At 35.9% G+C, this 26,396-nt stretch overlaps 3 protein-coding genes across 5 annotated transcripts; all 3 read right to left on the reverse strand.

The window, feature by feature from the left end:
- Positions 1 to 2,430: 2,430 nt before the first annotated feature.
- Positions 2,431 to 7,476, reverse strand: LOC101852460. The gene is made up of 4 exons (XM_005093939.3): positions 6,950 to 7,476; positions 6,196 to 6,410; positions 5,707 to 5,820; positions 2,431 to 3,285 (listed from the first exon to the last, which is right to left on the reverse strand). The coding sequence occupies exons 1-4, from the start codon at positions 6,957 to 6,959 to the stop codon at positions 2,965 to 2,967; spliced, it is 660 nt and encodes a 219-aa protein (XP_005093996.1). The 5' UTR covers positions 6,960 to 7,476; the 3' UTR covers positions 2,431 to 2,964.
- Positions 7,477 to 10,794: 3,318 nt separating this feature from the next.
- On the reverse strand, positions 10,795 to 16,226 carry LOC101852678. 2 transcript variants are annotated; one of them, XM_035968652.1, is made up of 5 exons: positions 15,700 to 16,226; positions 14,946 to 15,160; positions 14,457 to 14,570; positions 13,111 to 13,193; positions 10,795 to 10,856 (listed from the first exon to the last, which is right to left on the reverse strand). In XM_035968652.1, the coding sequence occupies exons 1-5, from the start codon at positions 15,707 to 15,709 to the stop codon at positions 10,826 to 10,828; spliced, it is 453 nt and encodes a 150-aa protein (XP_035824545.1). In that variant the 5' UTR covers positions 15,710 to 16,226; the 3' UTR covers positions 10,795 to 10,825. The 2 variants fall into 2 exon arrangements, with proteins under 2 accessions (XP_035824545.1, XP_005093997.1); XM_005093940.3 differs by lacking the exon at positions 10,795 to 10,856 and having other exon boundaries at positions 11,526 to 13,193.
- Positions 16,227 to 19,244: 3,018 nt separating this feature from the next.
- On the reverse strand, positions 19,245 to 25,545 carry LOC101852910. 2 transcript variants are annotated; one of them, XM_035968654.1, is made up of 5 exons: positions 25,405 to 25,542; positions 24,651 to 24,865; positions 24,162 to 24,275; positions 21,996 to 22,078; positions 19,245 to 19,741 (listed from the first exon to the last, which is right to left on the reverse strand). In XM_035968654.1, the coding sequence occupies exons 1-5, from the start codon at positions 25,412 to 25,414 to the stop codon at positions 19,711 to 19,713; spliced, it is 453 nt and encodes a 150-aa protein (XP_035824547.1). In that variant the 5' UTR covers positions 25,415 to 25,542; the 3' UTR covers positions 19,245 to 19,710. The 2 variants fall into 2 exon arrangements, with proteins under 2 accessions (XP_035824547.1, XP_035824546.1); XM_035968653.1 differs by lacking the exon at positions 19,245 to 19,741 and adding an exon at positions 23,343 to 23,735 and having other exon boundaries at positions 25,405 to 25,545.
- Positions 25,546 to 26,396: the final 851 nt, after the last annotated feature.

Genomic DNA, 26,396 nt, shown 5'->3' on the forward strand with positions numbered 1-26,396 from the left:
GCAGACGGTGTACATGAAGTCCCTGTGTATCGACGGCTCTTGCATCAATCTATAGAGACCATCTGTTTGCTGATGACTGTGCTCTGTTGTAACATAACGAGACCAGCATGCAAGAATGTGTGGGTTCTTCTTCTAATTCTTGTGAAAATTTGCGGCTTATAAGCAGCACAAAATTAATATTGAATTCCTCCACCGACCCGCTTAAAGCTCAACAAACGTCGTTCTTCCAGATACAAACATGCGTATTCCGGGAGAATTTTACTTTTCTTGGTAGTGTCATGGCTACTAGTGCCAGAATTGATGCTTTGTCTTGTGGTTAAATGCACATGAGACGTTAACGTTTTTTTTTCACAAATATTATTGATGCACCCTTCACAAATTCACTACATACATGACCAAGTTATAAATATAAAAAACAAACAACAGTCTACAATTTTTTCTTTTAATGAAAATAGTCACCACGAGCGGTCATTTCAATGCGGAAGTGCAATAAACTACAAAAAGGTAAAAAAAATTGCACCCTTTTCTCCATAACGCACACATACTATGTAGAGATTTCGTGGTACTTCTTCCAAACAGTATAAACAAGTGTCAACCACAGTATGTCTCTTTCTTCCACTAGATGGAGTCTACTGGTCTTAAAAATAGCAAATAAGCAGCATTGTGTGTTGCGTGTTCCTATGACGATGATCTTTCGTTCTTTATTCTCTTCCTTGTAAGTGTTTTACGGCGCCCACAACTGCATACGGTCATATGAGCGGGCAGGACACATTTGTTGAAGTCGGTAGGAATTTAGAATTTTGCTGGGGTTGGCGTCCGTAGCCTAGTCTAATAGATTTTAAGACCATCACCAAGGGATCTTTAACGAGCTCAAGTTGCGCACGGGACCTCCGACATCCCCCCCCCCTTATCCTAAATAGCTAGGTGTTAGATCGCATCTGCCAGAAGATCAGGGTTGTGGCTGAAAGACAGCAGTTGGAAAGAGCCAAGAAGTAACAGTAGGAAGGCTACAGAAAGAGTCCGGTGCCAAGAGAAGGGGGCAAAGTGGAGTGGGGCAAAAAATTGAGAGCGGGAAAGGAACTGAAAGCAGAACATTATATTGGAGAACATTTTCCTATACTGTCTGGTTTCGTACCCGGGACCTTTAGAATGAAAGTCAAAAACCGTAACCTCTAGCCCCCGAGTGCCCACCGTCTATCTTTATGGCACTGAGAGACCCAAAATCTTAATTAGGAACGTCGACTTCAAGAGTCTGTCTAAGTTCAGAAGAACTGCTCCGACGATTTTGATAACAAAATATGAGGCACAGAATGACTTTTGCAGATGGTACAGCGACACCTTGAAAAATCACCTGTCTTGTTGCTTTCTGATAATTTAGAAGGCGTGCAATGATCCTGCCCGAGAAAGGTCCAACCCTGGCTGAGATCTATATTATATCTCATCAGAGCCCACTCCCGAGTCCCCCCCCCCCCCCAGAAAAAAAAAGGAAAAAAAAGATTCTTTTAACAGGAGTATCGATCTCAGGTCTCTTGCATCAGAGGGAGAATCATTTAACCTCTATACAACCGTCGTTTGTGTACAGTTCGTATCATAAAAAAACTTTAATGTATAAATTGTTGAAAAGACATCAGTTGAAAATCTAAATTACTTTTATTGGCCTTTAATGGTTTGGCATGACTATTTCATTGGTATTTGCAATTGACATGGAAAACATACAGATACAATTTAGCAATTAATTTCAACAAAGCACTATAACATGAATTATTTGCAATATGTACACGTTTTTATTTAAGATAAATTGAGAAATTCACAATTGGCATATGTTTTTAAACAAAACAAAAAATTAAATGTACAATAAAAATGAAAATGCTAAAAATGTCCGAAATTGTTCAGAAAAAGGCAGAACAGAGTCACTGAACAATTTTTCAAAACAAATAACCATTTTGATTAGCAGCTAATATAGCTTGACTTGTATACAGATTGAGTTGGGAACTCATAACTTTTGATCGCAACCGACCCTTTAAAAATAAAGATCTGAGCAAGATCAGAGTTAACAGGCAGAGAAACAACAAAATTACATACTCAAAGCAATCAACATTTGTGTACAGTAAAGTATCATAATATACAATAAAATATTCATATGCTCATAACATGTTACAAATCGATGTGTCATTCAAATGTACAAGAAGAAAATGTGAGTACCTGAATTGTGGAATTTCACTGTTGGGGGAATTTTCTAAAGGATTTGTCTTCTGAATTTGTATAATGTTCTAGTCCATGTGTTTAGGGTTGGTATACTGATAACATTTAAAACGTAACGAGAATTAGGGTGTCGGGGATGCCTTTAGCTTGGATCTTTAAAATCTGTCTCTTAACTAAAAATTAACTCCACTCTTCACGGGTTATGTTATGCTTTACTATTTATGTTTTAATCCAGGAAGTAAACTAAAATGATGAAAAAGAGAAGATAGGTACATTAAAGATTAGTGTTCCAGCAACCAGGTTACAACAAACGGAAAAAGGCAGGTTTCACTTCATATATAATTTAAAAACAATACAATACTCGTACATTTCTTGTGATTACCATTAGATCAGACAAAGAAATATTAAACATAAATATATTACATGACTGTCTATCACTTTTAAAAGCCCCTGTCTTTACCCGTAAAAATTCTAAAACTTATTAGACATTCACTTTTGTAAGGACATAAACTATGTACATATAGACACTGCTCAAATAAAAAGACATAAAAAATATTTGGAGACTTTTTAAAACTTAGATTAAAATTCAGATCTTGGAAAGTGAGACATACATACTACTACAATCTATGATAGTACCGACAAATAGATAGAAAGATTTCGGTCATCGGTGGGTCTCCAGAGGTATTTATCTTAAAATGATCATTGATGTTTCTTTCGCGCTATGTCTAAAGCATTTTAAGCAGAGGAGACATTTTGTGGCAGTTATTCATAATCTGTATGAAGAACTTCAATGTGTTTCATGGCACTATTTAACAACAAGAATGCCCGCATGTATCTGTACTTATCTGATGTGATATTTTTCAACGAGTCTGGCATCACATCACAACTAACAAAATCTGAGACATGACTGTTGATCGAACCCAAGATTGTGTCCAGCTTGCACAAAGTGGAATAGAAATAATGTTTGACTTTCAGGAGGTCAGCTTTCAGGACTTCATTTCCGTCTTCCTCCTCGTAGACTTGTTGGGCGAAAACTGTAAACACCGACACATCGTGGTAGTCCTCGAGCAATATGCTTGCCATCTGAGAATAGAACAAACGAATATCGTGAACAAAATTACATTCTAAGCGAGTGTTTGTCTCAGCAGAATCCTGTAACTAGACCACTGCACGTGATACAATTCACTGCTTTGTTCTTTCTATTCGTCTCGTACTTTATAGTGCTTCTCGGAGTGAGACTGAAAATGTTTTCCTTCACATCTACACGACGTAAAATTTATGTATGTTACTTTACGTTTTCTCTTATTATAGTCATTTCTTAACATCTAAAATATCTCATAAGCATCAAGAATGGCCAGTATTGCATATTCTTAAGTACGTATATTTACAATATAGAACAGTTTGAATGAGAGGTAACATGACTGTAATCACTATACATGAATAGGTGTGCATCCCACATTACTTGACAGTGTACAAATTTAGTTGTCAAAAGAGTTCTCCAAACTTTCCTGATTAGCTGGTGCATTAAATGGATCAGTAGAAATTCCAAGAAATCTTGATATAAGATGAAAGTTTCATTCTATGCTCTTTCGTGTAATTTACTTGAGTGTGGAACAAAATTGAAAGAAGGTGAAAAAGACGGTAAGGGAAAAGGGCACCAACACCATGTTACCAGACTCAGTGTCCAGCGGGGAGTTTTAAAGCACTAGGAATAGTTTTTATGAGTAATTTTTGTGATGCTTTATATGGATGTACAAGTGGGCATTCAAAAATACATTGTGTCATACACATCTAGTTTAAAAAGAGATTTCAAAGAATCTTTGTTTTTGGCTTTCTGTAAAATGTTTGCTCATGCATGAAGTGATGCATTAGAAGAATAAATAACAGAAGAGCATCGTTTTTAAAGATAATCGTGTGGTCTTATGCCTTCTCGTTCAGTGCAGTGTAAAAAGGAGCACAGTGATTTTCAAATAAAAAAGCGGGTCCCAACGCCGTGCTAGCTTACCTCGTGTGGAGTGGGAGTATAAAAGCACATTTGAAATAAAAAATGAGGGCCTCTATATGTTGTTTTTAAGGGAATATTCTGCAATGCCCAAGGAGGAAAGCTTTTAGAAAACAGAGACACTTTTCAGGGGAAGCCTAATCAACTACTTACTGCCCAAACTAGGATTGTCAACATATTCCGTACATGTAACAATAAACATGAGTTATATACCATGGCCTTAGACGGGTTAATTGGAACTGTCCACCACCAAGCAACTGGCACATGCAGTAAAATTGTGCAATCTGGTCATGCCTTTGTGCAATGTTGGTGAACGTGAAAATCTTTATAGTAACTTTCTTTTTACCTATTGCCCAATGTTTGTTCCAAGCTCTAGAGCATCTTTCCAAAGTGCCGTGAATCCCCCCAGAGAACTGAGACCACGGTAAATGTATCTCGTTAGTTCTTTCTGGTCTGAAATTGGGCTAAAGTCTATCTTGTTTTCAAATGTGGCGTATGTAGCCAGGATAGCATGATAGAGTTCTCTGGCTGTTTCTCGCTGACTCTGCGTCAACCCTTCTTCAGCCACTGAGATGACAGACTCCAGTCGACAACCTACTTCAAGCAACTTTTCATCAACAATAGCCAGATTTTTGGCCAGTTGAGTAAATGTGTTTGATAAACTTGTTGTAAATGTCTTTAAAAGTTTAATGGTCAAAGTAACATTCAGAGCACTTTGATCAAGATTGTAAAGGAAAACCTGCACAGAGAAGAACATGAAACGATTACTGTTGTATCTTTCTTGCTGTTTAAACAGATCAAATTGAATATTGAAGGATGAGTTTTGCAACAAACAGTAGATTGTTGTGGTAAGAGTTAGGGAAAGACAAAGAGACAGAGAGATAAAGAAAGAGAGAAGAGAGAGAGAGAGAGAGAGAGAGAGAGAGAGAGAGAGAGAGAGAGAGAGAGAAAGAGAGAGAGAGAGAGAAAGTGAAAGAGAGAAAGAGAGAGAGATAGAGAAAAAGAGAGAGAGAGATTGAGAGAGAGAGAGGGAGAGAGATAGAGAGACAGATAGAGAGAGAGGGGGACAGAGAGAGAGATAGAGAGAGAGAAGAGAGAGAGAGAGAGAGAGAGAGAGAGAGAGAGAGAGAGAGAGAGAGAGAGAGAGAAAGAGAGACGGGAGTTGGGGGGTGAAGGAAGTTCGTAAATGCCAAAAATGTACATATTTAGGGGTACGTGTGTAAGATTAGTCTCTGCAGTTCTGAAGTACTTTTTGTGAAATGCAAGAGTATGATTTTCTAAAATGAAATCATAATAAACCAAAAGAAAATAATCTACAGCACGATTTTCATACACATTGTTAAGACAGAGTATTGTAATTGGGAACAGCCAGCCTTTTGACTTTTAAAAATGCATATTTCTCTAAGAAGACTAATGTTACACGGAATGTTTAATTAAACTCAGATCAGATTTAATGCTTTCAAAACGTTCAAAGATAAAATATTTTTAAAAGAGGGGCTTACTTTTTCTTCACTGACGTTTCTTGTAGCTGTGGCCAAGGGTAGGCCAGGAAGATTGTACATTGGGTTATTCATTAGCATGTCGATTTCATCACTGGTCAGCAGATTTTCAGTATTCTGGGAAAAGAAAAAGAAACAAATTAACATTTTTTTCAGACCTCTTTGAAGGCTTCAAACACCCACCCAATTGTAAAAAACAGTCATTTTGTACGTTTTGGTTATCGTTGGTGCTTTACTAGGTTTTAACGGGGCACAATTTTTGTCCCCTGTGTATCATACGGCTGCGATGCATGTATGGGCAAAAAATAGAAACGATAGGATTGTCAACATATTGTTGCTAAAAGTAAAATGCATAGATTTTTATCTTCCTTGAATCATGCATATCTCACAATGTGGTTTTTAATAATCAAAACGTCTTTTTTTACCCTGTAATCTTGCTAGGCATACACAAAGGTGAAACATCAATATAAAAAGATTATAAAGAACACTTACCATAGTAGTGACACCATCCTCACAGCTTGATCTCAAAGTCTCTAACACGTTCAATGTGAGAGCAATCTCTTCTTGCAAGGGCAGATACTCGGGAGGAGCAGAGCTTGTTATCCTACAAGGGTTGTCGATCGTTGGTTGTGACACTGGACTTGCCAGAGCGGTCCCAACTACGCTGAAGATAGCCAGGATGGCTAATGAGACGTACTTTGTGGAGACTGGAAAGACACGATGATTTCAACATGTTAGAAATACAAGTCTTCATTTGTTATTTGAGAAATAACTGAAATAACTTGAAAAGTTCGGAAATGTAACCATATTTAAGTGTGACAGTCACTTGAATAAGTTATTTCTTTCTCTTTCTCTTTTCGAAAGTTCTCTTCATAAAAACATAACAATATTTGACTGTGGCGATCTGCACATTTTGTAATTTTTTAAAGTGGTAAACATTTAAAACACGGACATCATTAAAAAAAAGTAAAATGAAAATTTTTGACACATTTCTTAAGATCATTTTTCGTCAGTTCGGTGAGTAACTATTTTAATGCTCGATTCTAGATAAGATTTTTTTGTTACGGAGAATTCTATCACGTAAAATAATTAACCACGATTAATTAATGTGTCCTTTGACAATCGATAAAATTATAGTAGATATATCTTTTGTATTTTTATTTAAACAAGTACTGGTTAAAGTGGTAAGAAAATCTAGACTCAAGGCGTCTGTGGTTAAGAATTGCTATTATAGGTTTTCCTTTACCCGAAAACATTGTTTATCCAACTCTTGTAGCAACGACACAAAATATATGAAATTTTATACTGGATTTCTGTTCCTAAAGTCAAAATTCAGTTCAATGTCTAGAACAGTGCTTTGCAGGCTATGGTATTCAATAAATGATATTGGCATAGCTTTTAAGAACCTTTTATAGTAATCACCGTTTGCAGTTATATTTTGGAACTACAGTTAGGAAGGTATTCCCAACGACAACGGCAGTTTTGTCTGAACCTTAAGTGCTGTGGGGGTTTTTTTTTACGACGCCAGGCAAGGCGATAAAGCCGCGACCGCAGTTGAATGGGGGTTTCCCTGACCTAGTTTCTGTTAACGCTTGCGGTAATCGTATTGGGATCCCCTTCTCCCATTCTTCAGTTTTAGCTGCTTGATGGGAAACGAGTATGTCTCAAAGGTATAAGTCCATGACCGTCTGTAGAATCGAACGTCCTGACAACAATTTAAAGTCGTTTCTGTTTTCCTTTTCTAATTCTTGCTGTTGATGTTTTCTTTCAGTTATTGCTGTTTTGTTTGTTATTTTTGTTGCTGCTGATGCTGCTGCAGTTTTTATTGTTGCTATTGTTTTTGTTGTTTTTGTTGTTATAGTAGTAGTAGATGTTGTTGTGGTTGTTGTTATTTTTTGTTGTTGTTGTTGTTGTTTTTATTGCTGTTTTTTTTCTTGTCTCCTTTTTCTTACTCTTCTATTTCTTCTTCTTCTTCTTCTTCTTCTTCTTCTTCTTCTTCTTCTTCTTCTTCTTCGTCTTCGTCTTCTTCTTTGTCTTCTTCTTTTTCTTCTTCTTCTTCTTCTTCGTTTTCTTCTTCTTCAAACATAACTTTTTCCATCAACGATTAGAGTTGCGTGAAATATGATCACTAAAAAGTAACTTGGAAAATAGTTCTAGTAAAAATTACGTAAAATTAAAGAATTAGAAAAATGTAACGGCCCTTGAAATTACAGAGAAAACTATTTCCTAGTGTTATGCTTACCTACGATAACAATAATATTAATAATAATAATGATAATAATTAATGATAATAATAATAACACTAATAATAATAATAATAATATAATATTATAATAATACAATTAATACAATAATAATAATAATAATAATAATAATAATAATAATAATAATAATGAAAAGAAGAAGAAGAAGAAGAAGAAGAAGAAGTAGAAGAAGAAGAAGAATGAGAAGAAGAAGAAGAAGAAGAAGAAGAAGAAGAAGAAGAAGAAGAAGAAGAAGAAGAAGAAGAAGAAGAAGAAGAAGAAGAAGAAGAAGAATATTAATATTAATAATAATAACAATAATAATAATTTAAAAAATAATAATGATACTATTAATAATAATGATAATATAGGCTTTTTACTCCATAGTAGTCCCAAATTAGATTATTTAGGAGGCGGGCTACCGACCTTGCCTGTCGGGACCAACCTGATTTGAGAGGGATATAACATCATAGCCGAAAGATTGAGATTCTGGTTTAAAAGAAATTTCCTCCCCAATTGGGATAGAACTCAGGTCTCTTGCATGCGGTATTGGAGCGATTAGCAGTGTGTGTGGGGGTGTGAGAGCGGGGTTTGTGTGTGTGTGTGTGTGTGTGTGTGTGTGTGTGTGTGTGTTTGTGTGTGTGTGTGTGTGTATGTGTGTGTGTGGGTGTGTGTATGTGTGTGTGTGCTTGTGTGTATGAGTCTCTCTCTCTCTCTCTCTCTCTCTCTCTCTCTCTCTCTCTCTCTCTCTCTGTGTTTTTGTGTGGTTTATTTTTTTTTTATAGTTTAACCACTTTTGACTTAGGTAGAGACGACTATTACAGATCTAGACACAGATAGAAAATACTATCAGGAATCGTTACTGGGATCTCAATTAGGTGTAAAAATCAAGGCAAATTACTGTGAATATGAAATAACAGATTGCAATCTTAGTTAGGCATGGCAGTGGTATATCGGCAAACTTCTTTATCATAAACAGTGAAACAATTATAGAAACATAGTAAAAAGTCCAGGTCTTAACGTGAATAAGACAAATGATACAGTTGTTGAATCTAGAAAATAGTCTTATAGTGCTTTTAGATACTATTGGAACGGAAAGATAGCACAACAGGTTATTCTTAAGGCTAAAGAAAACAGTTCATGGCAATGTCTTTTTTATGTGTGTTTTGTCCTTCCACTGCATGAAGCAGCCCACTAATAACGTTCCCCCCTCTGTTTTGTCTGTTGTTTTGCGTGTCCTGGTTGTACACCTCTGTTCTTTGCTGTCTTCTTGCCATCTTACTTCTGGTCTTCCTCAAAATATCAAACAGGTTCTGTAGTCTGGAGTATACCACTACATAGGATGCCAAGTGTACGACAGAAAAAAAGGCAAAGTTCACCTGGTGAGTACCGTTTAAGTACAGTGAGTCCATTTTTCACCAACAAAAGTGTTTAAAGGCTTTGCGTGGTCAGTCTTTTCAGACGGCTGTGCGTGCTGTACAATAATTGGTAAAGATTATTACTATCAGGATTGATTCAAAGAAAATATTGTTGAAATCAAACAGAACATCCAAGTGGAGAGTCGAGTCTTCCAAGGACACTTCTATGACCTTCGTTTCAACCAAAGTAAAACGCTTTTGAGACATGCAGAAGAAAGTTTTAGCGTGAGTTGGGTAAAATAACATGTGAAACTCACAAACACAACGACACAAGGAATACCCGGAAATTGTATGAAAGTCTCCAAACAATATACATCCCTTTAGTGGAGAGAGAGCGGATATAGAATGAGCTGCCAGATAAAAGAAAGACAATTGCACAGATCAAATCAAAACATCGATATATCTATCTATCTATCTCATTCAAGGACAGAGATAGATATGTGTAGCTTTTCGTACTGTTGACACCAGTGCTGAATGAAGTAAGATCCATAGACTGCGAGATAACTTGTCGTTCGGTTCACGGGTGACATGAATGCTGACTCGTTGAACTCTCAGTCCGGAACCTGGAGCAGACGGTGTATATGAAGTCCCTGTGTATTGACGTCTCTTGCATCAATCTATAGAGACCATCTGTTTGCTGATGACTGTGCTCTGTTGTAACATAACGAGACCAGCATGCAAAAATGGGTGGGTTCTTCTAACTGTTGTGAAAATTTGCGGCTTATAAGCAGCACAAAATTAATATTGAATTCCTCCACCGACCCGCTTAAAGCTCAACAAACGTCGTTCTTCCAGACACAAACATGCGTATTCCGGGAGAATTTTACTTTTCTTGGTAGTGTCATGGCTACTAGTGCCAGAATTGATGCTTTGTCTTGTGGTTAAATGCACATGAGACTTTAACGGTTTTTTTTCCACAAAATATTATTGATGCACCCTTCACTACTTCACTACATACATGACCGAGTTATAAATAAAAACAAACAAACAGCAGTCTACAATTTTTTCTTTTAATGAAAACAGTCATCACGAGCGGTTATTTCAATGCAGAAGTGAAATAACCTCCAAAATGGTAAAAAAATTGCACCCTTTTCTCCATAACGCACACATATTATGTAGATATTTCGTGGTACTTCTTCCAAACAGTATAAACAAGAGTGTCAACCATAGTATGTCTCTTTCTTCCACTAGATGGAGTCTACAGGTCTTAAAAATAGCAAATAAGCAGCATTGTATGTTGCGTGTTTCTATGACGATGATCTTTCGTTCTTTATTCTTTTCCTTGTAAGTGTTTTACGGCGCCCACAACTGCATAAGGTCATATGAGCGTGCGGGACACATTTGACGTGTTGAAGTTGGTAGTCGAATAGATTTTAAGACCATCACCAAGGGATCTTTAACGAGCCAAGTTGCGCAAGGGACCTCCGACATTTTTTCCACCTTATCCTAAAAAGCTAGGTGTTAGATCGCATCTGCCATAAGAACACGGTTGTGGCTGAAAGACAGCAGTTGGAAAGAGCCAAGAAGTAACAGTAGGAAGGCTACAGAAAGAGTCCGGTGCCAAGAGAAGGGGGCAAAGTGGAGTGGGGCAAAACATTGAGAGCGGGAAAGAAACTGAAAGCAGAACATTATATTGGAGAACATTTTCCTATACTGTCAGGTTTCGTACCCGGGACCTTTAGAATGAAAGGCGAAAACCGTATTCTCTAGCCCTTGAGTGCCCACCGTCTATCTTTATGGCACTGTTTCGAAATCTTAATTAGGAATGGGGACTTCAAGAGTCTGTTTAAGTTCAGAAGAACTGCTCCGACGATTTTGATAACAAAATATGAGGCAAAGAATGACTTTTTCAGATGGTACTGCGACACCTTGAAAAATCACCTGTCTTGTTGCTTTCTGATAATTTAGAAGGCGTGCAATGATCCTGCCAGAGAAAGGTCCAACCCTGGTTGGGATCTATATTATATCTCATCAGAGCCCACTCCCGAGTCCCCCCCACCCAGAAAAAAAAAGAAAATAAAGATTCTTTTAACAGGAGTATCGATTTCAGGTCTCTTGCATCAGAGGGAGAATCATTTAACCTCTATACAACTGTCGTTGGTGTACAGTTCGAATAATAAAAAAACTATATTTTATAAATAGTTGAAAAGACATCAGTTGAAAATCTAAATTACTTTTATTGGCCTTTAATGGTTTGGCATGACTATTTCATTGGTATTTGCAATTGACATGGAAAACATACAGATACAATTTAGTTTCAACAAAGCACTATAGCATGAATTAATTGCAATATGTACACGTTTTTATTTAAGATAAATTGAGAAATTCACAATTGGCATGTGTAATATACAAATGTGTACTGTTTAAAAAAAAACTAAAACAAAAAATTAAACGTACAGTAAAAATGAAAAAGCTAAAAATTTCCGCAATCCTTCACAAAAAGGCAGGAAAGAATCACTGGACAATCTTTAAAAACAAATAACCATTTTGATTAGCAGCTAATATAGCTTGACTTGTATACAGATTGAGTTGGGAACTCATACCTTTTGATCGCAACCGACCCTTTAAAAATAAAGATCGGAGCAAGATCAGAGTTAACAGGCATAGAAACAACAAAATTACATACTCAAAACAATCAACATTTGTGTACAGTAAAGTATCATATCATACAATAAATTATTCATATGCTCATAACATGTTACAACTCGATGTGTCATTCAAATGTACAAGAAGAAAATGTGAGTACCTGAATTGTGGAATTTCACTGTTTGAGGAATTTTCTAAAGGATTTGTCTTCTGAATTTGTATAATGTTCTAGTCCTTGTGTTTAGGGTTTGTATACTGATAACATTTAAAACGTAACGAGAATTAGGGTGTCGGGGATGCCTTTAGCTTGGATCTTTAAAATCTGTCTCTTAACTAAAAATTAACTCCACTCTTCACGGGTTATGTTATGCTTTACTATGTATGTTTTAATCCAGGAAGTAAACTAAAATGATGAAAAAGAGAAGATAGGTACATTAAAGATTAGTGTTCCAGCAACCAGGTTACAACAAACGGAAAAAGGCAGGTTTCACTTCATATATAATTTAAAAACAATACAATACTCGTACATTTGTTGTGATTACCATTAGATCAGACAAAGAAATATTAAACATAAATATATTACATGACTGTCTATCATTATTAAAAGCCCCTGTCTTTACCCGTAAAAATTCTAAAACTTATTAGACATTCACTTTTGTAAGGACATAAACTATGTACATATAGACACTGCTCAAATAAAAAGACATAAAAAATATTTGGAGACTTTTTAAAACTTAGATTAAAATTCAGATCTTGGAAAGTGAGACATACATACTACTACAATCTATGATAATACCGACAAATAGATAGAAAGATTTCGGTCATCGGTGGGTCTCCAGAGGTATTTATCTTAAAATGATCATTGATGTTTCTTTCGTGCTATGTCTAAAGCATTTTAAGCAGAGGAGACATTTTGTGGCAATTTTTCATAATCTTTATGAAGAACTTCAATGTGTTTCATGGCACTATTTAACAACAAGATTGCCCGCATGTATCTGTACTTATCTGATGTGATATTTTTCAACGAGTCTGGCATCACATCAGAACTAACAAAATCTGAGACAGGACTGTTGATCGAACCCAAGATTGTGTCCAGCTTGCACAGAGTGGAATAGAAATAATGTTTGACTTTCAGGAGGTCAGCTTTCAGGACTTCGTTTCCGTCTTCCTCCTCGTAGACTTGTTGGGCGAAAACTGTAAACACCGACACATCGTGGTAGTCCTCGAGCAATATGCTTGCCATCTGAGAATAGAACAAACGAATATCGTGAACAAAATTAAATTCTTAGCGAGTGTTTGTCTCAGCAGAATCCTGTAACTAGACAACTGCACGTGATACAATTCACTGCTTTGCTCTTTCTATTCGTCTCGTACTTTATAGTGCTTCTCGGACTGAGACTGAAAATGTTTTCCTTCACATCTACACGACGTAAACTTTATGTATGTTACTTTACGCTTTCTCTTATTATAGTCATTTCTTAACATCTAAAATATCTCATAAGCATCAAGAATGGCCAGTATTGCATATTCTTAAGTACGTATATTTACGATATAGAACAGTTTGAATGAGAGGTAACATGACTGCAATCACTATACATGAATAGGTGTGCATCCCACATTACTTGACAGTGTACAAATTTAGTTGTCAAAAGAGTTCTCCAAACTTTCCTGATTAGCTGGTGCATTAAATGGATCAGTAGAAATTCCAAGAAATCTTGATATAAGATGAAAGTTTCATTCTATGCTCTTTCATGTAATTTACTTGAGTGTGGAACAAAATTGAAAGAAGGTCGACAACTTACTTCAAGGAACTTTTCGTCAACAATAGCCAGAGTTTTGGCCAGTTGAGTAAATGTGTTTTGATAAACTTGTTGTAAATGTCTTTAAAAGTTTAATGGTCAAAGTAACATTCAGAGCACTTTGATCAAGATTGTAAAGGAAAACCTACACAAAGAAGAACATGAAACGATTACTGTTGTATCTTTCTTGCTGTTTAAACAGATCAAATTGAATATTGAAGGATGAGTTTTGCAACAAACAGTAGATTGTTGTGGTAAGAGTTAGGGAAAGACAAAGAGACAGAGAGATAAAGAAAGAGAGAAGAGAGAGAGAGAGAGAGAGAGAGAGAGAGAGAGAGAGAGAGAGAGAGAGAAAGAGAGACGGGAGTTGGGGGGTGAAGGAAGTTCGTAAATGCCAAAAATGTACATATTTAGGGGTACGTGTGTAAGATTAGTCTCTGCAGTTCTGAAGTACTTTTTGTGAAATGCAAGAGTATGATTTTCTAAAATGAAATCATAATAAACCAAAAGAAAATAATCTACAGCACGATTTTCATACACATTGTTAAGACAGAGTATTGTAATTGGGAACAGCCAGCCTTTTGACTTTTAAAAATGCATATTTCTCTAAGAAGACTAATGTTACACGGAATGTTTAATTAAACTCAGATCAGATTTAATGCTTTCAAAACGTTCAAAGATAAAATATTTTTAAAAGAGGGGCTTACTTTTTCTTCACTGACGTTTCTTGTAGCTGTGGCCAAGGGTAGGCCAGGAAGATTGTACATTGGGTTATTCATTAGCATGTCGATTTCATCACTGGTCAGCAGATTTTCAGTATTCTGGGAAAAGAAAAAGAAACAAATTAACATTTTTTTCAGACCTCTTTGAAGGCTTCAAACACCCACCCAATTGTAAAAAACAGTCATTTTGTACGTTTTGGTTATCGTTGGTGCTTTACTAGGTTTTAACGGGGCACAATTTTTGTCCCCTGTGTATCATACGGCTGCGATGCATGTATGGGCAAAAAATAGAAACGATAGGATTGTCAACATATTGTTGCTAAAAGTAAAATGCATAGATTTTTATCTTCCTTGAATCATGCATATCTCACAATGTGGTTTTTAATAATCAAAACGTCTTTTTTTACCCTGTAATCTTGCTAGGCATACACAAAGGTGAAACATCAATATAAAAAGATTATAAAGAACACTTACCATAGTAGTGACACCATCCTCACAGCTTGATCTCAAAGTCTCTAACACGTTCAATGTGAGAGCAATCTCTTCTTGCAAGGGCAGATACTCGGGAGGAGCAGAGCTTGTTATCCTACAAGGGTTGTCGATCGTTGGTTGTGACACTGGACTTGCCAGAGCGGTCCCAACTACGCTGAAGATAGCCAGGATGGCTAATGAGACGTACTTTGTGGAGACTGGAAAGACACGATGATTTCAACATGTTAGAAATACAAGTCTTCATTTGTTATTTGAGAAATAACTGAAATAACTTGAAAAGTTCGGAAATGTAACCATATTTAAGTGTGACAGTCACTTGAATAAGTTATTTCTTTCTCTTTCTCTTTTCGAAAGTTCTCTTCATAAAAACATAACAATATTTGACTGTGGCGATCTGCACATTTTGTAATTTTTTAAAGTGGTAAACATTTAAAACACGGACATCATTAAAAAAAAGTAAAATGAAAATTTTTGACACATTTCTTAAGATCATTTTTCGTCAGTTCGGTGAGTAACTATTTTAATGCTCGATTCTAGATAAGATTTTTTTGTTACGGAGAATTCTATCACGTAAAATAATTAACCACGATTAATTAATGTGTCCTTTGACACTCGATAAAATTATAGTAGATATATCTTTTGTATTTTTATTTAAACAAGTACTGGTTAAAGTGGTAAGAAAATCTAGACTCAAGGCGTCTGTGGTTAAGAATTGCTATTATAGGTTTTCCTTTACCCGAAAACATTGTTTATCCAACTCTTGTAGCAACGACACAAAATATATGAAATTTTATACTGGATTTCTGTTCCTAAAGTCAAAATTCAGTTCAATGTCTAGAACAGTGCTTTGCAGGCTATGGTATTCAATAAATGATATTGGCATAGCTTTTAAGAACCTTTTATAGTAATCACCGTTTGCAGTTATATTTTGGAACTACAGTTAGGAAGGTATTCCCAACGACAACGGCAGTTTTGTCTGAACCTTAAGTGCTGTGGGGGTTTTTTTTTACGACGCCAGGCAAGGCGATAAAGCCGCGACCGCAGTTGAATGGGGGTTTCCCTGACCTAGTTTCTGTTAACGCTTGCGGTAATCGTATTGGGATCCCCTTCTCCCATTCTTCAGTTTTAGCTGCTTGATGGGAAACGAGTATGTCTCAAAGGTATAAGTCCATGACCGTCTGTAGAATCGAACGTCCTGACAACAATTTAAAGTCGTTTCTGTTTTCCTTTTCTAATTCTTGCTGTTGATGTTTTCTTTCAGTTATTGCTGTTTTGTTTGTTATTTTTGTTGCTGCTGATGCTGCTGCAGTTTTTATTGTTGCTATTGTTTTTGTTGTTTTTTTTGTTGTAGTAGTAATAGATGTTGTTGTGGTTGTTGTTATTTTTTGTTGTTGTTGTTTTTTTTATTGCTGTTCTTTTTCTTTTCTCCTTTTTCTTCCTCTCCTATTTCTTCTTCTTCTTCTTCTTCTTCTTCTTCTTCTTCTTCTTCTTCTTCTTCTTCTTCTTCTTCTTCTTCTTCTTCTTCTTCTTCTTCTTCTTCTTCTTCTTCTTCTTCTTCTTCTTCTTCTTCTTCTTCTTCTTCTTCTTCTTCTTCTTCTTCTTCGTCTTCGTCTTCTTCTTTGTCTTCTTCTTTTTCTTCTTCTTCTTCTTCTTCGTTTTCTTCTTCTTCAAACATAACTTTTTCCATCAACGATTAGAGTTGCGTGAAATATGATCACTAAAAAGTAACTTGGAAAATAGTTCTAGTAAAAATTACGTAAAATTAAAGAATTAGAAAAATGTAACGGCCCTTGAAATTACAGAGAAAACTATTTCCTAGTGTTATGCTTACCTACGATAACAATAATATTAATAATAATAATAATAATAATAATAATAATAATAATGATAATAATTAATGATAATAATAATAACACTAATAATAATAATAATAATATAATATTATAATAATACAAATAATACAATAATAATAATAATAATAATAATAATAATAATAATAATAATAATAATAATAATAATAATAATAATAATAATAATAATAATAATAAAGAAGAAGAAGAAGAAGAAGAAGAAGAAGAAGAAGAAGAAGAAGAAGAAGAAGAAGAAGAAGAAGAAGAAGAAGAAGAAGAAGAAGAAGAAGAAGAAGAAGAAGAAGAAGAATATTAATATTAATAATAATAACAATAATAATAATTTAAAAAATAATAATGATACTATTAATAATAATGATAATATAGGCTTTTTACTCCATAGTAGTCCCAAATTAGATTATTTAGGAGGCGGGCTACCGACCCTGCCTGTCGGGACCAACCTGATTTGAGAGGGATATAACATCATAGCCGAAAGATTGAGATTCTGGTTTAAAAGAAATTTCCTCCCCATTTGGGATAGAACTCAGGTCTCTTGCATGCGGTATTGGAGCGATTAGCAGTGTGTGTGGGGGTGTGAGAGCGGGGTTTGTGTGTGTGTGTGTGTGTGTGTGTGTGTGTGTGTGTGTGTTTGTGTGTGTGTGTGTGTGTATGTGTGTGTGTGGGTGTGTGTATGTGTGTGTGTGCTTGTGTGTATGAGTCTCTCTCTCTCTCTCTCTCTCTCTCTCTCTCTCTCTCTCTCTCTCTCTCTGTGTTTTTGTGTGGTTTATTTTTTTTTTTATAGTTTAACCACTTTTGACTTAGGTAGAGACGACTATTACAGATCTAGACACAGATAGAAAATACTATCAGGAATCGTTACTGGGATCTCAATTAGGTGTAAAAATCAAGGCAAATTACTGTGAATATGAAATAACAGATTGCAATCTTAGTTAGGCATGGCAGTGGTATATCGGCAAACTTCTTTATCATAAACAGTGAAACAATTATAGAAACATAGTAAAAAGTCCAGGTCTTAACGTGAATAAGACAAATGATACAGTTGTTGAATCTAGAAAATAGTCTTATAGTGCTTTTAGATACTATTGGAACGGAAAGATAGCACAACAGGTTATTCTTAAGGCTAAAGAAAACAGTTCATGGCAATGTCTTTTTTATGTGTGTTTTGTCCTTCCACTGCATGAAGCAGCCCACTAATAACGTTCCCCCCTCTGTTTTGTCTGTTGTTTTGCGTGTCCTGGTTGTACACCTCTGTTCTTTGCTGTCTTCTTGCCATCTTACTTCTGGTCTTCCTCAAAATATCAAACAGGTTCTGTAGTCTGGAGTATACCACTACATAGGATGCCAAGTGTACGACAGAAAAAAAGGCAAAGTTCACCTGGTGAGTACCGTTTAAGTACAGTGAGTCCATTTTTCACCAACAAAAGTGTTTAAAGGCTTTGCGTGGTCAGTCTTTTCTGACGGCTGTGCGTGCTGTACAATAATTGGTAAAGATTATTACTATCAGGATTGATTCAAAGAAAATATTGTTGAAATCAAACAGAACATCCAAGTGGAGAGTCGAGTCTTCCAAGGACACTTCTATGACCTTCGTTTCAACCAAAGTAAAACGCTTTTGAGACATGCAGAAGAAAGTTTTAGCGTGAGTTGGGTAAAATAACATGTGAAACTCACAAACACAACGACACAAGGAATACCCGGAAATTGTATGAAAGTCTCCAAACAATATACATCCCTTTAGTGGAGAGAGAGCGGATATAGAATGAGCTGCCAGATAAAAGAAAGACAATTGCACAGATCAAATCAAAACATCGATATATCTATCTATCTATCTCATTCAAGGACAGAGATAGATATGTGTAGCTTTTCGTACTGTTGACACCAGTGCTGAATGAAGTAAGATCCATAGACTGCGAGATAACTTGTCGTTCGGTTCACGGGTGACATGAATGCTGACTCGTTGAACTCTCAGTCCGGAACCTGGAGCAGACGGTGTATATGAAGTCCCTGTGTATTGACGTCTCTTGCATCAATCTATAGAGACCATCTGTTTGCTGATGACTGTGCTCTGTTGTAACATAACGAGACCAGCATGCAAAAATGGGTGGGTTCTTCTAACTGTTGTGAAAATTTGCGGCTTATAAGCAGCACAAGATTAATATTGAATTCCTCCACCGACCCGCTTAAAGCTCAACAAACGTCGTTTATCCAGACACAAACATGCGTATTCCGGGAGAATTTTACTTTTCTTGGTAGTGTCATGGCTACTAGTGCCAGAATTGATGCTTTGTCTTGTGGTTAAATGCACATGAGACTTTAACGGGTTTTTTTCCACAAAATATTATTGATGCACCCTTCACTACTTCACTACATACATGACCGAGTTATAAATAAAAACAAACAAACAGCAGTCTACAATTTTTTCTTTTAATGAAAACAGTCATCACGAGCGGTTATTTCAATGCAGAAGTGAAATAAACTACAAAAAGGTAAAAAAAATTGCACCCTTTTCTCCATAACGCACACATATTATGTAGATATTTCGTGGTACTTCTTCCAAACAGTATAAACAAGAGTGTCAACCATAGTATGTCTCTTTCTTCCACTAGATGGAGTCTACAGGTCTTAAAAATAGCAAATAAGCAGCATTGTATGTTGCGTGTTTCTATGACGATGATCTTTCGTTCTTTATTCTTTTCCTTGTAAGTGTTTTACGGCGCCCACAACTGCATAAGGTCATATGAGCGTGCGGGACACATTTGACGTGTTGAAGTTGGTAGTCTAATAGATTTTAAGACCATCACCAAGGGATCTTTAACGAGCCAAGTTGCGCAAGGGACCTCCGACATTTTTTCCACCTTATCCTAAAAAGCTAGGTGTTAGATCGCATCTGCCATAAGAACACGGTTGTGGCTGAAAGACAGCAGTTGGAAAGAGCCAAGAAGTAACAGTAGGAAGGCTACAGAAAGAGTCCGGTGCCAAGAGAAGGGGGCAAAGTGGAGTGGGGCAAAACATTGAGAGCGGGAAAGAAACTGAAAGCAGAACATTATATTGGAGAACATTTTCCTATACTGTCAGGTTTCGTACCCGGGACCTTTAGAATGAAAGGCGAAAACCGTATTCTCTAGCCCTTGAGTGCCCACCGTCTATCTTTATGGCACTGTTTCGAAATCTTAATTAGGAATGGGGACTTCAAGAGTCTGTTTAAGTTCAGAAGAACTGCTCCGACGATTTTGATAACAAAATATGAGGCAAAGAATGACTTTTTCAGATGGTACTGCGACACCTTGAAAAATCACCTGTCTTGTTGCTTTCTGATAATTTAGAAGGCGTGCAATGATCCTGCCAGAGAAAGGTCCAACCCTGGTTGGGATCTATATTATATCTCATCAGAGCCCACTCCCGAGTCCCCCCCACCCAGAAAAAAAAAGAAAATAAAGATTCTTTTAACAGGAGTATCGATTTCAGGTCTCTTGCATCAGAGGGAGAATCATTTAACCTCTATACAACTGTCGTTGGTGTACAGTTCGAATAATAAAAAAACTATATTTTATAAATAGTTGAAAAGACATCAGTTGAAAATCTAAATTACTTTTATTGGCCTTTAATGGTTTGGCATGACTATTTCATTGGTATTTGCAATTGACATGGAAAACATACAGATACAATTTAGTTTCAACAAAGCACTATAGCATGAATTAATTGCAATATGTACACGTTTTTATTTAAGATAAATTGAGAAATTCACAATTGGCATGTGTAATATACAAATGTGTACTGTTTAAAAAAAAACTAAAACAAAAAATTAAACGTACAGTAAAAATGAAAAAGCTAAAAATTTCCGCAATCCTTCACAAAAAGGCAGGAAAGAATCACTGGACAATCTTTAAAAACAAATAACCATTTTGATTAGCAGCTAATATAGCTTGACTTGTATACAGATTGAGTTGGGAACTCATACCTTTTGATCGCAACCGACCCTTTAAAAATAAAGATCGGAGCAAGATCAGAGTTAACAGGCATAGAAACAACAAAATTACATACTCAAAACAATCAACATTTGTGTACAGTAAAGTATCATATCATACAATAAATTATTCATATGCTCATAACATGTTACAACTCGATGTGTCATTCAAATGTACAAGAAGAAAATGTGAGTACCTGAATTGTGGAATTTCACTGTTTGAGGAATTTTCTAAAGGATTTGTCTTCTGAATTTGTATAATGTTCTAGTCCTTGTGTTTAGGGTTTGTATACTGATAACATTTAAAACGTAACGAGAATTAGGGTGTCGGGGATGCCTTTAGCTTGGATCTTTAAAATCTGTCTCTTAACTAAAAATTAACTCCACTCTTCACGGGTTATGTTATGCTTTACTATGTATGTTTTAATCCAGGAAGTAAACTAAAATGATGAAAAAGAGAAGATAGGTACATTAAAGATTAGTGTTCCAGCAACCAGGTTACAACAAACGGAAAAAGGCAGGTTTCACTTCATATATAATTTAAAAACAATACAATACTCGTACATTTGTTGTGAATACCATTAGATCAGACAAAGAAATATTAAACATAAATATATTACATGACTGTCTATCACTATTAAAAGCCCCTGTCTTTACCCGTAAAAATTCTAAAACTTATTAGACATTCACTTTTGTAAGGACATAAACTATGTACATATAGACACTGCTCAAATAAAAAGACATAAAAAATATTTGGAGACTTTTTAAAACTTAGATTAAAATTCAGATCTTGGAAAGTGAGACATACATACTACTACAATCTATGATAGTACCGACAAATAGATAGAAAGATTTCGGTCATCGGTGGGTCTCCAGAGGTATTTATCTTAAAATGATCATTGATGTTTCTTTCGTGCTATGTCTAAAGCATTTTAAGCAGAGGAGACATTTTGTGGCAATTTTTCATAATCTTTATGAAGAACTTCAATGTGTTTCATGGCACTATTTAACAACAAGAATGCCCGTATGTATCTGTACTTATCTGATGTGATATTTTTCAACGAGTCTGGCATCACATCAGAACTAGCAAAATTTGAGACAGGACTGTTGATCGAACCCAAGATTGTGTCCAGCTTGCACAAAGTGGAATAGAAGTAATGTTTGACTTTCAGGAGGTCAGCTTTCAGGACTTCATTTCCGTCTTCCTCCTCGTAGACTTGTTGGGCGAAAACTGTAAACACCGACACATCGTGGTAGTCCTCGAGTAATATGCTTGCCATCTGAGAATAGAACAAACGAATATCGTGAACAAAATTAAATTCTAAGCGAGTGTTTGTCTCAGCAGAATCCTGTAACTAGACAACTGCACGTGATACAATTCACTGCTTTGTTCTTTCTATTCGTCTCGTACTTTATAGTGCTTCTCGGACTGAGACTGAAAATGTTTTCCTTCACATCTACACGACGTAAAATTTATGTATGTTACTTTACGTTTTCTCTTATTATAGTCATTTCTTAACATCTAAAATATCTCATAAGCATCAAGAATGGCCAGTATTGCATATTCTTAAGTACGTATATTTACAATATAGAACAGTTTGAATGAGAGGTAACATGACTGTAATCACTATACATGAATAGGTGTGCATCCCACATTACTTGACAGTGTACAAATTTAGTTGTCAAAAGAGTTCTCCAAACTTTCCTGATTAGCTGGTGCATTAAATGGATCAGTAGAAATTCCAAGAAATCTTGATATAAGATGAAAGTTTCATTCTATGCTCTTTCGTGTAATTTACTTGAGTGTGGAACAAAATTGAAAGAAGGTGAAAAAGACGGTAAGGGAAAAGGGCACCAACACCATGTTACCAGACTCAGTGTCCAGCGGGGAGTTTTAAAGCACTAGGAATAGTTTTTATGAGTACTTTTTGTGATGCTTTATATGGATGTACAAGTGGGCATTCAAAAATACATTGTGTCATACACATCTAGTTTAAAAAGAGATTTCAAAGAATCTTTGTTTTTGGCTGCCTGTAAAATGTTTGCTCATGCATGAAGTGATGCATTATAAGAATAAATAACAGAAGAGCATCGTTTTTAAAGATAATCGTGTGGTCTTATGCCTTCTCGTTCAGTGCAGTGTAAAAAGGAGCACAGTGATTTTCAAATAAAAAGCGGGTCCCAACGCCGTGCTAGCTTACCTCGTGTAGAGTGGGAGTATAAAAGCACATTTGAAATAAAAAATGAGGGCCTCTATATGTTGTTTTTAAGGGAATATTCTGCAATGCCCAAGGAGGAAAGCTTTTAGAAAACAGAGACACTTTTCAGGGGAAGCCTAATCAACTACTTACTGCCCAAACTAGGATTGTCAACATATTCCGTACATGTAACAATAAACATGAGTTATATACCATGGCCTTAGACGGGTTAATTGGAACTGTCCACCACCAAGCAACTGGCACAGGCAGTAAAATTGTGCAATCTGGTCATGCCTTTGTGCAATGTTGGTGAACGTGAAAATCTTTATAGTAACTTTCTTTTTACCTATTGCCCAATGTTTGTTCCAAGCTCTAGAGCATCTTTCCAAAGTGCCGTGAATCCCCCCAGAGAACTGAGACCACGGTAAATGTATCTCGTTAGTTCTTTCTGGTCTGAAATTGGGCTAAAGTCTATCTTGTTTTCAAATGTGGCGTATGTAGCCAGGATAGCATGATAGAGTTCTCTGGCTGTTTCTCGCTGACTCTGCGTCAACCCTTCTTCAGCCACTGAGATGACAGAGTCCAGTCGACAACTTACTTCAAGCAACTTTTCATCAACAATAGCCAGATTTTTGGCCAGTTGAGTAAATGTGTTTGACAAACTTGTTGTAAATGTCTTTAAAAGTTTAATGGTCAAAGTAACATTCAGAGCACTTTGATCAAGATTGTAAAGGAAAACCTGCACAGAGAAGAACATGAAACGATTACTGTTGTATCTTTCTTGCTGTTTAAACAGATCAAATTGAATATTGAAGGATGGGTTTTGTAACAAACAGTAGATTGTTGTTGTAAGAGTTAGGGAAAGACAAAGAGACAGAGAGATAAAGTGAGAGAGAAGAGAGAGAGAGAGAGAGAGAGAGAGAGAGAGAGAGAGAGAGAGAGAGAGAGACAGAGAGACAGAGAGACAGAGAGACAGAGAGAAAGAGAGAGAGAGACACATTGTTAAGACAGAGTATTGTAATTGGGAACAGCCAGCCTTTTGACTTTTAAAAATGCATATTTCTCTAAGAAGACTAATGTTACACGGAATGTTTAATTAAACTCAGGTCAGATTTAATGCTTTCAAAACGTTCAAGGATAAAATATTTTTAAAAGAGGGGCTTACATTTTCTTCACTGACGTTTCTTGTAGCTGTGGCCAAGGGTAGGCCAGGAAGATTGTACATTGGGTTATCCATTAGCATGTCGATTTCATCACTGGTCAGCAGATTTTCAGTAGTCTGGGAAAAGAAAAAAGAAACAAATTAACATTATTTTCAGACCTCTTTGAAGGCTTCAAACACCCACCCAATTGTAAAAAACAGTCATCTTGTGCGTTTTGGTTATCGTTGGTGCTTTACTAGGTTTTAACGGGCACAATGTTTGTCCCCTGTGTATCATACGGTTGCGATGCATGTATGGGTAAAAAATAGAAACGATAGGATTGTCAACATATTGTTGCTAAAAGTAAAATGCATAGATTTTTATCTTCCTTGAATCATGCATATCTCACAATGTGGTTTTAAATAATCAAAACGTCTTTTTTTACCCTGTAATCTTGCTAGGCATACACAAAGGTGAAACATCAATATAAAAAGATTATAAAGAACACTTACCATAGTAGTGACACCATCCTCACAGCTTGATCTCAAAGTCTCTAACACGTTCAATGTGAGAGCAATCTCTTCTTGCAAGGGCAGATACTCGGGAGGAGCAGAGCTTGTTATCCTACAAGGGTTGTCGATCGTTGGTTGTGACACTGGACTTGCCAGAGCGGTCCCAACTACGCTGAAGATAGCCAGGATGGCTAATGAGACGTACTTTGTGGAGACTGGAAAGACACGATGATTTCAACAAGTTAGAAATACAAGTCTTCATTTGTTATTTGAGAAATAACTGAAATAACTTGAAAAGTTCGGAAATGTAACCATATTTAAGTGTGACAGTCATTTGAATAAGTTATTTCTTTCTCTTTCTCTTTTTGAAAGTTCTCTTCATAAAAACATAACAATATTTGACTGTGACGATCTGCTCATTTTGTAATTTTTTAAAGTGGTAAACATTTAAAACGCGGACATCATTAAAAAAAAGTAAAATGAAAATTTTTGACACATTTCTTAAGATCATTTTTCGTCAGTTCGGTGAGCAACTATTTTAATGCTCGATTCTAGATAAGATTTTTCTGTTACGGAGAATTCAATCACGTAAAAGAATTAACCACGATTAATTAATGTGTCCTTTGACAATCGATAAAATTATAGTGGATATATCTTTTGTATTGTTATTTAAACAAGTACTGGTTAAAGTGGTAAGAAAATCTAGACTCAAGGCGTCTGTGGTTAAGAATTGCTATTATAGGTTTTCCTTTACCCGAAAGCATTGTTTATCCAACTCTTGTAGCAACGACACAAAATATATGAAATTTTATACTGGATTTCTGTTCCTAAAGTCAAAATTCAATTTAATGTCTTGAACAGTGCTTTGCAGGCTATGGTATTCAATAAATGATATTGGCATAGCTTTTAAGAACCTTTTATAGTAATCACCGTTTGCAGTTATATTTTGGAACTACAATTAGGAAGGTATTCCCCACGACAACGGCAGTCTTGTTTGAACCTTAAGTGCTTTGGGTTTTTTTTTACGACGCCAGGCAAGGCGATAAAGCCGTCACCGCAGTTGAATGGGGGTTTCCCTGACCTAGTTTCTGTTAACGCTTGCGGTAATCGTATTGGGATCCCCTTTTCCCATTCGTCAGTTTTAGCTGCTTGATGGGAAAAGAGTATGTCTCAAAGGTCAATGACCGTCTGTAGAATCGAACGTCCTGACAACAATTTAAAGTCGTTTCTGTTTTCCTTTTCTAATTCTTGCTGTTGATGTTTTCTTTCAGTTATTGCTGTTTTGTTTGTTATTTTTGTTGCTGCTGATGCTGCTGCAGTTTTTATTGTTGCTATTGTTTTTGTTGTTTTTTTTTGTTGTAGTAGTAATAGATGTTGTTGTGGTTGTTGTTATTTTTTGTTGTTGTTGTTTTTTTTATTGCTGTTCTTTTTCTTTTCTCCTTTTTCTTCCTCTCCTATTTCTTCTTCTTCTTCTTCTTCTTCTTCTTCTTCTTCTTCTTCTTCTTCTTCTTCTTCTTCTTCTTCTTCTTCTTCTTCTTCTTCTTCTTCTTCTTCTTCTTCTTCTTCTTCTTCTTCTTCTTCTTCTTCTTCTTCTTCTTCTTCTTCTTCTTCTTCGTCTTCGTCTTCTTCTTCGTCTTCTTCTTTTTCTTCTTCTTCTTCTTCTTCGTTTTCTTCTTCTTCAAACATAACTTTTTCCATCAACGATTAGAGTTGCGTGAAATATGGTCACTAAAAAGTAACTGGAAA

Source organism: Aplysia californica, unplaced genomic scaffold (genome assembly GCF_000002075.1).
Source record: "Aplysia californica isolate F4 #8 unplaced genomic scaffold, AplCal3.0 scaffold00072, whole genome shotgun sequence".
Lineage (NCBI taxonomy): Eukaryota > Metazoa > Mollusca > Gastropoda > Aplysiida > Aplysiidae > Aplysia > Aplysia californica.

Coding starts and splice junctions, on each gene's coding strand:
- LOC101852460 (XM_005093939.3), bottom strand. Junction 5,821..6,195: donor AGGATGGTGTCACTACTATG/GTAAGTGTTCTT, acceptor TTCTTTTCCCAG/AATACTGAAAATCTGCTGAC. Junction 3,286..5,706: donor GAAACGTCAGTGAAGAAAAA/GTAAGCCCCTCT, acceptor TTCTATTCTCAG/ATGGCAAGCATATTGCTCGA.
- LOC101852678 (XM_005093940.3), bottom strand. Junction 14,571..14,945: donor AGGATGGTGTCACTACTATG/GTAAGTGTTCTT, acceptor TTCTTTTCCCAG/AATACTGAAAATCTGCTGAC. Junction 13,194..14,456: donor GAAACGTCAGTGAAGAAAAA/GTAAGCCCCTCT, acceptor TTCTATTCTCAG/ATGGCAAGCATATTGCTCGA.
- LOC101852910 (XM_035968653.1), bottom strand. Junction 24,276..24,650: donor AGGATGGTGTCACTACTATG/GTAAGTGTTCTT, acceptor TTCTTTTCCCAG/ACTACTGAAAATCTGCTGAC. Junction 23,736..24,161: donor GAAACGTCAGTGAAGAAAAT/GTAAGCCCCTCT, acceptor TTCTCTGTGCAG/GTTTTCCTTTACAATCTTGA.